The sequence below is a fragment of the Ixodes scapularis genome, unplaced genomic scaffold (assembly GCF_016920785.2).
Source record: "Ixodes scapularis isolate PalLabHiFi unplaced genomic scaffold, ASM1692078v2 PGA_scaffold2__306_contigs__length_199485367, whole genome shotgun sequence".
Lineage (NCBI taxonomy): Eukaryota > Metazoa > Arthropoda > Arachnida > Ixodida > Ixodidae > Ixodes > Ixodes scapularis.
The window spans coordinates 66,689,775-66,703,985 of record NW_024609857.1 but is presented as its reverse complement, the minus strand read 5'-3'; the positions used below and the strand labels follow the sequence as shown (position 1 = coordinate 66,703,985).

Below are 14,211 nucleotides of genomic sequence, written 5' to 3'. Positions count from 1 at the left end.
AGAGAAACTCTGGCAGCTGGCGACTGAGGCCGTGAAAGTGATCGACAAGACCGGTATGAAACCATTGCGCTACTACGGGTTCGGGAGGTTCGGCGCGGCCATATCAGTTGGAGTCTTTACATCCGAGGAAGCCGCTGCTCGTGACGCTGCCGAGGATGATCTGGGGGTTTATCCCACGTGACAACAAAGTAAAAAAAAAAATAATAATAAATGAACAAAAAAAGATCAAGGTACGTTTCGTATTTTAAATGCTATTTTTGTTTTATTAAGGTGAAACTAAAGGGGAAACTGAAAACTAAGGCATTTAAATTGTGGTTAGAAGCCGCTGTAGCCGACTGTATGCATCTGATTGCTGCAAGCAACATCGGCCATCGAAACGGCAGAAAACGCTCATGTGAAATGAAACGTCGCGATCCGTGCCGCCGCGCCGCTAGCGGCAGAGATTTCGGCCGCGGAATCGCTGCGTGTGAAACCCGCTTCACACGTCGCGTGTCCTAGCACTGTGGTCGCCATTGTCGACGTGAAGTGGTCGGCCTGCCATGATTGGCCGAATGCTGATTATGACGTCAGTAAAAATTTATTATGGACGGAAATTAGGGTAATGTAAGACCTTCAATTTTGGACTCTGTTGGCAGTGTTGCTTTCAATGCGCAATCCTTTCAGTGTTGCTTTCAAAGCGAAATGCTTTCAAGCTTCCACTCTGCTAATTACCAACACCATCGAACTTGTTTTTGGCAAGGTAATGACATCAGGCGAGGGAACCGTATGAGGGCGGCACCAAAACATCTCGCCGCCGATCCTCGGCGTCAACTGTTTTGTGCTCATTGTCTTGGCTGGCGCAGCTCTCACATTGCTGAATTCCCGCACTGCTGTGCGAGCACGTGGATTTGTTTTGCGTCTTTTTCGCATGCGCTCATGCAGTTAGGTTTAACAGAGTTGCACTGCAGAAGCTACGCTAGCCTTGACAACGCAGCACAATATGGCTGATGGCGAGCATAATATAATTAACCTTGGTCAACTAACAAATACCTTCGTCATGAAGAAGCTGCACGCCTTCGCACGCGTCTCTTGTGAACACGCCATCATTTACCCTAAACTACGATAGAAAATAGATAGTGTAGGCGTGCAACTTGTGTTGTCTGATTAAGGTGCTTCTTGTTTTCTTCCTTCTTTTTGTGTGCATTAAAAACCAGTTGTTAGTTCAGCGCCGTCCAGTTGTGTGCGTTTCTTTACCCTTGTCCAAGCTGTTTGCCGCTGTTTCCTCCCAAAATGTTCATAGGCGTGGACACTCTACGCGTTGCAGCTACCAGATAAAGTCCTCTCCTCGTCTTGGTTCCAACCCCCTGCCACCAGATGATCGGCTAATGGTTGCCTGTCGCGGGTCCAGTTTTCTATAATTCTCTATGGAAGAAATGCTTCTTTTGAAATTCGTTTCATGGGTGTGATGTATCATGCAGAACTTGGCACTTGTACTACGCGTCTTGCTTAGACACAACTTCGCATTGACCTTAGTTTCGTGCCTCAACGGCTGCAAAAGAAGTTTACTGAATGCATTGAAGTGGAGGGATATCTGGCGCGGTGTTCAAGCCAGTGTCTTTCGAGCCCTGGGCAAACGCGTCGAGCGGAAAGCGAACGCGCGGAACTGCCATGGGAGCGAGGCATGTTCTCGTGGTTTATTGTTTGTTACGTTTTCCTCAGTTGCAGAGTCTCAACGATGGAGACGCGGTCGGAATAGGCTACTGGGGCGCGCGCCAATAGAACTATCTCGTCGATCGCGTCGCAACGTTCCGTAACACCTATGTCCACACTATTATACTGTGTATCTTACACCGCGCCCGACATGCTACATGGCTTCTCGCTTCAATCTTCGGACTGTCATCGTACATTCTGTAGGTGTCTTGCGCCAAAAAAAAAAGAGAAACGGTAGAAAAGAAGGACGCTGATGACGCATGCCAGAAAGAACGAGGCTGAACGTCAGCGTCCATGGCGTTCGTAATTTTGAATATAACAGTTTGATCGACACATCAAAAGAAAGCTGAGTTTTCTTTTTCATTATTGACGCTTACGAAAAAACTAAACTTTCCTTATTGCCAGTGCAGCTCAGCGAATTCAAATATGAGCGGAGAGATGCTTTTCGTTTTGGGGGTGGCTCTCCTGCCGTTGTTTCGTTCCAAAACACTCCATGGAAAATAATTGCGCCTCCCCTTTGGCTATGGCCTTCCCCCAGCCATCCTGTCTGACCCCAAGCCACACGGTTCATATTTAAGTTAACAGTGCGATGGAAGTCACGTATTGGTTGGGACTAGTCAACTGACTATCTTTCGGCACATGATCACGCTTCTGCTCATACTCACGTGCAGAAAGTGGGGTCGGGCAATGGAAGGGAGGGGGTTGATATCGGCGAACGCGTAGCTTCCACCGCACTGTCCGTTTGGAGATGAATGGAGTATAGCGGTCGGCCGAGACGTCTCCTGTTCACTGTTCTGGGACGGTTTGCTGCTGAATGCTGGTATCTCAATCTCCCGGCGGTCAACTCACCCGCAAGACGGAGTTTGAGATCACGTGAGCGACTGCGTAGAAGGAAAATAACCGGAGCTCCACCCGATTGCATGCTTCTCAGCAGATGTAAGCCTTGCCTGTCGATTTCTTTAATTCTCTTTCAACACGAGCTTCCCCAGAAATAACTTTACATGCTGCATCTGAAGTACACGAATGCGGATCATTTCAGTTACATTTACAAACTGTTCTCCCTTTGTATGGGCGCAAAATCGGACTTGAATAATCGAAGCGAAAAACGACTTGCGGCATCCATTTGCCTGGAATTCTATACTTCGTTTGAGCAACGTCAAAAGCGCAGCTCACTGGGCCTTTTTGTTTCTGACTGGTTCAGCGACGATAGAACACGTACAGAAACATGACGAACACCATGATGGTGTGCTTTTGATGCTTTGCGATTGGCCCTATCAGCTCGTAAGCGTCGACTGCGTCTGGACCTAGGTGAAACGAACTATAGGTACCTCTAATTCCTTGTCCCAAGGAGCCTGTCACGTGACTTTAAAATATGTTTTGCGGCTATTTTAATAGCCGGGAGAAATACCCGCATTCTCCAGGAAACCGGCCCTGACGCACTTCAATGCCCAAATTGGATGCCGGTGCCGCTCAGAGGGCAGTGAGTCGCTCGGGTTCTTCTAACACTCTATCCTACGTTTCGAGGAGCAGGGACGGACCCCTTGGTGTGCGTGACGGGAACCCACTCCAGATTGCCCCTCCTGCCCCAAGACGGAGTCTGCGACTTTGCCATCTTTAGTGACGTGGTGTTCGGCGACGGAGAGTGGGTGTCCTCGAACAGCCGTAAGATGTTTTTTCTCAACGTGCGCAGATGATCATGAGCCTTAACTTGCATTATCAGCTTTTGTATGTCGTTGTTGCATTAACGGATAAGTTGCCATTCGGACGAACACTCTGGTGGAATAGGCCCTTTACCAAATCACCCAAGCACCAAGGAGAATGCTGTAAATGTAAGTACACGCGCTCGAGTTATTCCTATAAATGGATCAAAATAAATAATAAAAATAAGGCTTTGACGAAGAGACGCGTGAAGTGTCACTCGCTTTAAATACTTGCTTTAGTAGAGCTACTTCTGCAGACCAGCACGTGCAGACCAGCACGTGCAGCTCGTGTAACTACCCATACAGCATGATCTTTAAAAGCTGGATAATTAAAAAAAAACACACGAAAAAAAAAAAACGTTTAGAAAGCAAAAGATGTATCCGAGTTTTGGCTGATACCTCATGCTTGAAAGTAAGGGCACCACGCGCTAAGGTTACTTTGAGAGGCTTGCAATGAGCATTTTTCTAAAGCCCCTTAGTGCATTTGTGCATAGCCTCCTGCATGCTAATAATGCCTGCCCAATCGCCGGTTGCCAGTTATAACCGCGAGGGTGAGCCGCTTCCCTATACAAGAAGAAATCTGAAGGATCTGAAAGACGTGAATAAGCCAATAACGTTATTGCATTTTTGGCGCTGTTTTCGGCATTTGCTGTGGTAGCTGTGGGAAGGTAGGTGCCGGGGCTGTCGTTTCACGAGACACAATTCTGAAACCATAGAGAGTGACTGAACCTCATTTTAAATGAAGACTGCGACCCTAATGCCAGCTCCTGCTACTCAACAGTATGCTGTATGCACCCTTTTTGCGGCGTACATTAAAGACCTGTTGGGTCCCCCTTCGTGCATCCTGCAGAGGCTTTACCGAAAGCCCAGCTTGGCTCTGGCCTCCCTGGCCTCTAAGCTGGATCAGCACATGTACCCTTCGAGGTCCTCTTTAAGTGCTGCCGGACTGCTCTCTTCAAAAAAAAAAAAAAAAAAAGAAGAAGAAAGCTAGTACTATTTACTAGGTAGAAGTTAGTAACTGCTTGACACATTTTTTACTAGGTACGTACTACGTAATAACCGTATGTAGTAACGGTCAAACCAGTAATGGTTACTAGGCCAAGAAGCAAGTAATGGTTCTAGGCCAAGAAGCTAGTATTTTATTTATTTATTTAGAAATACTACCAGTTTCCAGCGGAAACTTTAGTAGGGTGGTCACAAGGTAAAACACAATTTACATACTTTATAGTGCAATGTTAAAAAAAAAAGACAGTGAGGAGGATGGAGCTACTCAGTGGAGACACGGGAGGATCTTAATACACATATTACACTTGTAAATGGGGAAAATAACATTAAACCACTAGAATAGGATGAATCGATAGGAACAAGTAGAATACACATCATATTAGGTGATTGCCCAGAGCATTTGAGAATGATTCTATAGATGTGGAGTGAACAATGTCGTCAGGTAAGCTATTCCACTCCGACACAACTCCCGGAAACAATGAGTATTTGAATAAGTTGTTGTTACTCCGATATTCTGTGAGTAGCCTTCCATGATTCCTTCTCGTAGCTCTGGAAATGTGTGAAGTAACATATTTGATTTTATCTATAAGAGTTTGGTCATTTAATATTTGAAACAGGAACTTTAGTCTTGAGATTCTTGCCCTTTTCTCGAGTGGTGCCAGTTGAGCTAGATCGCATAAGTGGGACGGTGAGTCAGAGTAGCGAAATTTATTAAAAATAAATCTAGCAGCCAAGCGCTGCACTTTTTCTAGTTGAGCGACGTGTGTTTTATAGTGGCGGAACCATACGACATTAGCATATTCCATTATGGGACGTACCAGAGCCTTATAGGCTACTAACTTTGTTTCGTGGGATGCTGATTTTAAAACTCTTCTTAGATACCGTAGTTTGTTAACTGCTTTGGTAGTAATGAAGTCGATGTCAGTTTCCCACCTAAGGCTCTGCTGAAATTGGAGTCCGAGGTATTTGTACTGTTCGAAGTTTTGAAGGGAAGTCTTGTCAATGCTGTAGGGAAATTGCAGAGTACTTTTTTTATTACTGATTGTCATGTAAACGGATTTTTTTTTGCGTTTAATACCATTTGCCAATCAGAACACCAGTCACTGATCACTTGCAGTGCACTGTTTAGTAAAAGCTGGTCGTTTTGAGTTTTAACTTCAGTGTACAATATGCAGTCGTCTGCGAACAGTCTAATGTTTACATCAACGTTGTCTACTATGTCATTAAGAGGAGAGGTGCTAGCACAGATCCCTGTGGGACTCCAGAAGTAACTGTGGTTAATGGTGAACTTTGCCCGTTAACTTTGACGAACTGTTTTCTACCAGTAAGGTATGCTTCAATCCAATCAACAATTTGTCCTGGGCCAAGTAAGGTTTTAAGTTTTAGCAGTAATTTTGTGTGTGAGACTCTGTCGAAGGCTTTAGAGAAATCTAAAAGGATAATGTCAGTTTGGCTACGATTATTAATTGCTGAGGATAAATCATGCACATTCTGTTAACTGCGTTACTGTTGAAAGTCCAGATCTAAAGCCATGTTGACGGCTGGTTAACAGGTGATTTGTTTCTATAAATGCAGTGATGTGTTTTAGTACAACATGCTCAAGGATCTTGGAACAAGACGATGTAAGCGAAATGGGTCTATAGTTTGACGGGTCTTTCTTATCACCTGATTTGTGAATAGGTACCACCTGCGCAAGTTTCCAGTCAGATGGTATTTGGGCTGTTTCTAGTGATTTAATAAATATTAGTGTCAGATCCTTAGCAGACCATTCCGCGTAACGTCTAAGAAATACGTTTGAAATATTATCGGGCCACAGCTTTTTTTAGTGTCTAGACTTAGTAGTAGTGTCCAGGTTCAGATATAGTAATATTATCAATGAATGGGGTCTCGCTGTGATTAAAAGGGAGTGTCCGTCCATTATCTGTTGTAAATACAGATGCAAAATAATCATTAAATGCCAAAGGAAGTTCTGAGTGTTCGTGAGAGAGTGATTCGATAGCGCTGGATTTCCTTGAATTCACGTATCTCCAAAATTTGTCTGGGGAAGTTCTAATAAATGACTGAAGAGTGGAGTTCAAATACGATTGTTTGGCATTTTTTATTTCTTGTTTCAGTCTACTATTCTGAACCGAAAACTGGTTTCTGTTAAGTGGTACCTTTTCCTGCTTCGCTTTTTTCCTTAGCCGGCTGAGCTTACGTTTAGTATGAATAATGTCTCGAGTTATCCACGGGTTATCCTTCTTTGTTCTTTTATTCTTGGTGGGGATGAACCTAACCATACAATAATTCATTGTTTTCTTTTGAAAAATCCCATAAGTTACCTACGCAAGCATGGTCATCGAGAAAGAGTTCTAGAAATGGATGGTATTGCATATCAAGAAAATCAAGAATGCCAATATCGTCCGCTTTGTAATAGTCCGGCAGTACGGAACATGGAGAGGAGTTTTTAATTGGTGGTCGCGTTTTGAAGGACGCCAAGACCATTGAATGATCAGAGATGCCGTCTAGAATATCTACCGTGCAATCAAGTAGTTCAAAACGTTGACTTACAAATATAAGGTCGCGTAATGATTGAGATGAACCATGAACACGCGTGGGCTCTCTTACTATCTGGTCGAGGTTATGACAAAAACACATTTCAAGTAGAGCGTCCGCGTTTACAGTTTTTTCAGACACATGACGTTCCCAGTCAATTTCCTGAACGTTGAAATCGCTGGCCATGATGACTCGACTATTATTGTTTACATTTTTATCGACATAACTGCGAAGAATGTCGAAGAAACTAGGCGGTGCGCCTAAAGGCCTGTATACGGCACCAACAAAACATAAATACTCGTGAAAAGAAACTTTGCACCAAATAGATTCAATTCCAGGAACATCAGGCATTTCAGTATATTTGAAGCCCTTTCTGATAGCGATGGCCACCCGCTTCCACGACCACCTCGATCTTTGCGTATTATTGTGTAGTTGGGCGGAACGACCTCGCTATCAAGGACACTCGGAGACAGCCACGTTTCAGTGGTAATGACGACATCGGGATCGGTGCTCAAGGAACATGCTTCAAGTTCAATCAGTTTATTAACAACAATTCTAGCATTTAAATTCAAGATTCTTAGTTCGGTTTAGCGACGCTCTTTATTTTTGTGCTGTCATGCTGGGCCTGATAGGGCGCTGTCGCCTGCCGTGACTCTATCGCGAACCGACGATTTATCGCCTATCGTTTCCTCCTACGCGTACAACACGTTGTTGATTCGCACCTTGTCATAGACAAGCGCTACTTTGTCACCCGCTCTTTTGTTGTCTTTAGTGCAATCCAAGAGCTTCTTTCTGATTAGCTGGACTCGCTTCAAAAAATCCTCGTTGATTGAAATATTAGTGCCGCGCAGTTTGGAACAGTTTCTTAGTAATGTTAGTTTATCTCTGAAATCCAGAAGCTTTAGAATAATCGGTCGGGCTTTTCCGGGTGTTTCACTACCCAGTCTGTGAATCCTTTCAATTCCAGACGTAGAAACGTGAAGATTATCTTCAAATATGGTTTTAGATACTCGTGCTTCTAAGCTGTTACTGTTCTCATTTTCTGTTTCTTCTAGTCCGAATATTATTAAGTTGTTTCTCCGACTCCGGTTTTCTAAGTCGTCCATCTTATCTACAAGGGTACTTATAGTCTTCTCAAGTTTTTCAATTAGTAACCTCAAAGTAGAACCCGTATATTTCCCTACCTCTAACTAGTAACTCGCACCAGCTCCCAAGAAAAGGCGGAAAGGCAACGAGTCACGTGATTCCCGGTGGAAATGAAGCCTGCGGTTATACCACTTACCACAACATGGCAGGAGCAACAAACATTAAAACTCGAAATGAGTAATCCAGATGGTGCTAGTCACCGTCCAATTACAAGAAGAAAAAAAAGCAAACCGATCTGATATAGCTTCCCTATTTGCAACGTTTCCCCATTTGCAACTAGATGCATATCTTGCACACAAACATTTTCAACACACAATCGATAGAATGCATTCAACGCAGATCACATACAAATGCGACGAACACACGTGACACGCATGCTCTAATCATGCTAACTCCCTAGATTGCCTATGAGTTTTTTTTAATACTTTTTTATACCAACCGAGGTGTCCAGTATCTGACGGAAGTAAATCTGAGATTTCAGTTGCACGTCAAAAGATCTCGAATTAATCAAAATAAACCCGCGATATATATATATTTTTTGGCCGTGGCGTGTCAGATGATTTTCGTTAGGTTGGCTTGTGAAAACCTAAGATATGAATATTTGCTTCGCTTTACTTTAGATCAGAGCGAAGACAACACTAGGGGCTGATAAAGTCACTGAAGTAGCGCCAAGAGCGCGTGGTCATGCAGTTCGTTCTCTTTCTGTGCTTGTGCGGTCGGGCGAGCCACTAAACAAGCTACGCTTCAGAGTAATGACACTTACATAGATTGGTGCTTAAATTCATAGTTGTCAGTTACCTGAAGCTGTATCTGAAATCACAGGAAACGCTTTTGCGTCCTCCACAGATGTTTAAAGAGTTCGCGACAAAAGAAAGCAATATATTGCATGAGCCTCCCAACGCCGAAACCAATGCTGGGGAAATCGAACTTTTGAATTATGACGACCGGCAGTTGCGCCTCTTTTTTACTAAGCACAAAGATGGCGGCGCCCACAAGAATATTGAGGAATGAGTGCCGATATTCTAAGGGTATCTCATTTAGTGGCTCTAGGCTAAACCAAGTGCGGTGGGGAATCATTGGCCGAGTGTGTCGGCGCACCGTAGATCAGAGTAAAGGATCAGGGTGCGTGGAGGAATGCGCGAGCGTAAGCTCCACTCAAAGCTCGAAGCTCACGCTGCAGAACCTGCAAAGACTCTGGGTTAAATCACCCATCTGCATCTTACCGGCGTGCAATCGTGTTTATAATATGCAATGGGTAACATTTTCGCCGTACGAAACTCCGGCTCTCTGACAAACTAACGACTAATTTTGAATGCGCCGTGACATTTCATTTTTAATATGTTTTCGAGTGTTCGCGTTTTTTTTTACACCTTTGATTATGCGGTTCTTACTTATGATGAAACAGAGTATAGTTGTCGTGCACATGGAAACATATTATATATATAAGAAATTGCCACGTTAACGCAAAAGACAAAACAACAACAACAAAAAACAAATAACATGGACGCACTTATTTGAAAAAAAGGAAATGATATGATTCATTACAATTGTGTTTTAAATGCGAAAGCACTTCACGCCTAAAAGAATTTAGGACTGAGCGTACCAAAAGCTATAAAAGCGAGCTCCATGCTTTGAACGGCTCTACCGAGCACGTGCACTTGTTCACTGGAAGAATTATCCAGCGCAGCATGCTCCCGCTTGTGGGTTCCGCTTCGCTCGCACGGTAAAGCGAAATACTCTACTGACAAAGTATTTGGTGGAACAAAGCTTACCTTTTGCATCTGTGCAATTCTTCAGGTTTCACGTGACTACACACTTGTTTATCATTACTGTTCTCATCTCAAGCTTCTATCTAACTCGTACTCTTTTGTATGCGACATGCATTAGAGACCAAGGTAACCCAGGAGCAACATATTTCGCGGATTGCAAAACACCTACGCTACTTGCCACGTGTGTCACAATCAAGACAGAATATTCAAAATTTACATGTGGTCGCTTGCGTGGGTAAACAACCTCAAACCGAGCTAGGTATTGTTCCGTTTTTATGACATATCCACTCTCTTTTAGAAAGTTGTATGAAACTAAAAGGTTTACCCGTGATTCCTTGTTTCTTGAGGCAGTTAAAAATTACTTTGTGGGTTAAGCTGTGCTAAGCTTTTTTAATGTACACATGTACGATCTATCTTACTGGGTAATGTTCTTTCAGAAAGAGTAGCAGCCCTTGGCGGACGAAAAAAAGGCTATTTGAGTTCCGAGGTGTTTGCGGAAGCCGGTGTGTGTCAGGTGGCATGTCCTTTTTTGTTGGTAACGTCCAGTCTATCGCGCTGAAATCTGTAATCTTCCCCTTGGAGATGCAGTAATGTCTCGTTAATATGGACACTTTCGTTCCCTTAAAAAATCGTCCATAATGTGGGTTGTCCCTAATAACGAGACTAAAAAGCTCGTATTTACCCAGTTTGTCCCCGAAAGTGGCGTCTATATAATGGGATATCTATACTAACGGGGTCCATATTAACGAGACATGACTGTAAAAGGCATCAGAAAAAAACTTCAACTACACTCCCTAATAAAGGGTCATGCCATAGCGCAACTTCCCTGACTATTGGGGTTTTAATAAACTTTTTCCGTCTATCCCTTTATCAAAGTAAAGGGATGGACGGGATGCACTTCAATCGCTTTTGTTCCACGCACTACCAAAGAACCAGGCGATTCTAATATTTTTGTTTTCCAATGAGATGTACTGCCTTTATAATCGTCCTGTAGTGCTATGAAACAGTTTAGTAAGCATTTATTACTCTTTTTTTGTTCTTCAGGGATGTTTTTCTGAAGAGAAAAAAAGGACGTTCGAAACAAAAATAGCACCAATGACTAATGAGGGGTATTTCTAGGGTCTACCACACCAGAAATGTTTCCTCGCGCTTCCTTCTGCAGAAATTACCTCTTAAAGACTAAGACAATTATTCTTTGATTATCCGCACGCGTCGCATATTTGAGCATTGTTGGTCTGCTGGCCGAACCTTGGTGTTCACCAGACCCTGGTGGAAGAAACACATTTATGTGATGACTCTCTGTGTGACGCGGCGACCACATTATGTTCAGCGCACTGAGCGCTTCACTCGCACGGGGATAGATGGCGCCCAAGTACGGGGCCACTCCCAAACCGACCGCTCCGGTTGTTTCTCCCAGTGGTGGTCCCGCACTTCCTCGCTCAAAACTTCCTGCTTTACCCACGATGGAAGAAACACACATAGGTGATGACTCTGCCCCCACGCGGCGGCCACATTATGTTCGGCGCACCGAGCGTGTTTCACTCGGTACGGGGATAGATGGCGGCCAAGTATGGGGTCCCTCCCAAACCGACCGCTGCGGTCGTTTCTCCCAGTGGTGGTTCCGCCATTCCCTCCATCACCACTTCTTGTTGTACGTCACCGCCGCCACGCCGCCACTAAGTCGCCAGAGTCCGTAAATCTGTGTTTTCTTTCTTCTTCTTCGGGTTAAGGCTCACGTCCGTGCACGATGGTGGCACCTGCGATCGACATAAAACCAAAGCAAAACACGCGGCCAGCCACTGGCCGCACACCACCACCACACCACAACACCGCGAAAAAGGCGAGCACGCTACGCCGCCGACACCGAAACCGCCGAGGAGGGACTTCATACCGCAGCACCTTCCGCGGCGGCGTAGAATTAACTACTCCTGGTTCGAGGCTAGCTCCGAACACTATCTGTTTGCTCGCTCCCCGCGAGAAGAGCGGCCAGTGGCATCACCTAAATGTGTTTCTTCCACCGTGACCAAACGACCAACCGCGACCTATTTCTTCCGTTGTTTATTGACGTGTTTTTTGGGCGATAGGATGCGGGAAACAAATGGGTACCGTTTTCTTTTTCGCTTGAATTTTAGCAACCAAACGCGAGGCAAGTGAACGGTGTCACCGGGGTCCTAAGATGGACGGGGGGAGCAAGATATCTCATAGACAGCCGCTGATGCAGAAATCGTCAGCAGCTACTCCACGCGCGTCGCTTATCAATCGCTGCGGGCGACGATGTTCCGGTCTTTGGTTCCGCCGTCTCGCTTAGCGCCCCTGCATAGTATCATTATTTGGCTTTCCTTGAAGACCGTTGAAAAAAAAAAAAAAAAAAAAAAACACTCTGTGTCATGTTTGCCTAAGAAGAAGTGGGAACGGGAACTGACTGGCGAGAAAGGAAGATGATGATTATAGAATAAAGATGGAATTCACGCACGGTGCCTAAGTCACAGTACACGCCTATCTGTTTCTCTAAACTACAAAAAATTGGCGCGGCCTACAAAAAGCTGGGGACCCCGCCACCTCTTCTACTGGCTCCAGGTAAACCGACAATTCCATGGGTAAAATGGTATACCCACTGCTCGAGACGTTCATGGTGGCGAGCGGAGCACCTACTTACCCAGATGCCAGAAAAAAGACGATACTACTTAACTTCCTTGGAGTGGGTGGTCAGCGAGTATTCCGTTCTCTGCCTGCAACCATGCAAGACCCTCGACCATCGACTTCTGCGGACCGTACTTCCACTACTTAGGTATTCGACGACACAGTATTTACGCTCAGCAAATTCTTCATGCCAGCCGTCAACAAGACCGTCGAACAGTATTGTTTCCGTCAAAGGGCACAACTACCGGGAGAAACGATCGAACAGTACGCGGCGACATTGCGGAGACTGGCCAAGGCAAGCAAGTTTGTAAGACTCACGGAATATTTAATATGTGACCAGCTGATAGAGAAAACCAGCAGCAAGGAAGTGCAAGAGAGGCTTTTGCTCGAATCAGATTTAACACTGGACACAGCACTCGTCCTCGCTAGACAGGTGGAACAAGCTCTGCACGAGTCTAGGCTACTCAACGAAGGCAAGAAATTCGCAAGCGCTTGTAAGGTTTCAGCTCTTACAAGAACTACATCAGATTCTCCAAAACAAGGTCAGAAGTGCTACAGATGCGGATGTTTGGCTCACTTAGCTGACCATTCTTCATGCCCAGCGCGAACAAAGATATGCGAGAAATGCGGCATACGCGGTCATTTCGCTTCAGTATTCAGAAAATCAATTACGGTGAAGACTACTTCATCCATCAAGGCCAAAGGGCTAATGAGCATCAAGGGACGTTTAGACAGCTTGTGCAGCGAGGTGGCCATCGCTGGCGTATTGGTCAAGTTGCAAGTGGACACCGGATTGCCAGTTTCCATTATATCTTGGGCGGTATACAGCGCACATTTTCGACACACCAAGCTCGAGCATTCTAACATGGAACTTAGGAGTTACTCCAGTGGGTTATTATAGTTTGGCACAAGACGAACTACCTGCACATTTCATGTCACGTCAGGCAAACCATTGGCTGGATTAGACATCCTTCGATACTTGCAGATGATGACAGATATCAAAAAAACATTCGTGGCACCAACAGTTCATGGGAGATCAGAAAAATCTTCAGTGGTATAAAGAGAAGTTTCCACAACTATTTTCAGAGGATTTGGGACTCGTGAAGGACTTTGTCCACAGAGCCAAAAGACGAACCACTGTTTTACCGGCGCAACAAAAACGTCGTCCTCTATCACTGACTGCACGAAAAAAGGTATCTAATGAATTACGGAAGTTAGAGGTTACAGGCGTGATTGAGAGGATTGACGAATCCCAATGGGTTTCTCCAGTCCTCGTGGCTTGGAAGAAGACAGGAAATATTCGACTCTGCGTGGACTTACGAAAGCCAAATCAGGCAATCGTCATTCACACCACTTCCATATCCAAAGGAAATGTTTCATCAACTGATTGGGATGACACTATTCTCCAAGCGTGATGTCTCATCGGCCTATAATCAAATGGAGTTGGCCGAGGAGAACAGAGATCTAACTTCGTTTATAACCCACGATGGCCTCTTTCGATACAAGAATGTCTGCTTCGGCTTAGCTTCGGCAGCAGCAATGTTACCGACGATGCCGAATCATAGGAAAAAAAACAAAAACAAATTCGCCACGCAGTCTCTACAGACTGCAGAGAAACACGATGAACACGATCACAACACGCGTTAAACTGACGTCGAAAGATATCTTCCCGTAATGGCGACAGCGCATTGGGAGCGAGAGTAGGCGCATTCGCAGAGGGCGACCGG

At 44.9% G+C, this 14,211-nt stretch overlaps 1 protein-coding gene across 1 annotated transcript in view; it reads left to right on the top strand.

The window, feature by feature from the left end:
• LOC115325764 overlaps positions 1-14,211 on the top strand; it is a 47,268-nt gene that overhangs the window by 17,058 nt on the left and 15,999 nt on the right. The window contains exon 5 of the mRNA XM_042291418.1: positions 3,220-3,351. Coding sequence (XP_042147352.1) covers positions 3,220-3,351 — 132 coding nt within the window. The remainder of the gene's footprint in view (positions 1-3,219; positions 3,352-14,211) is intronic.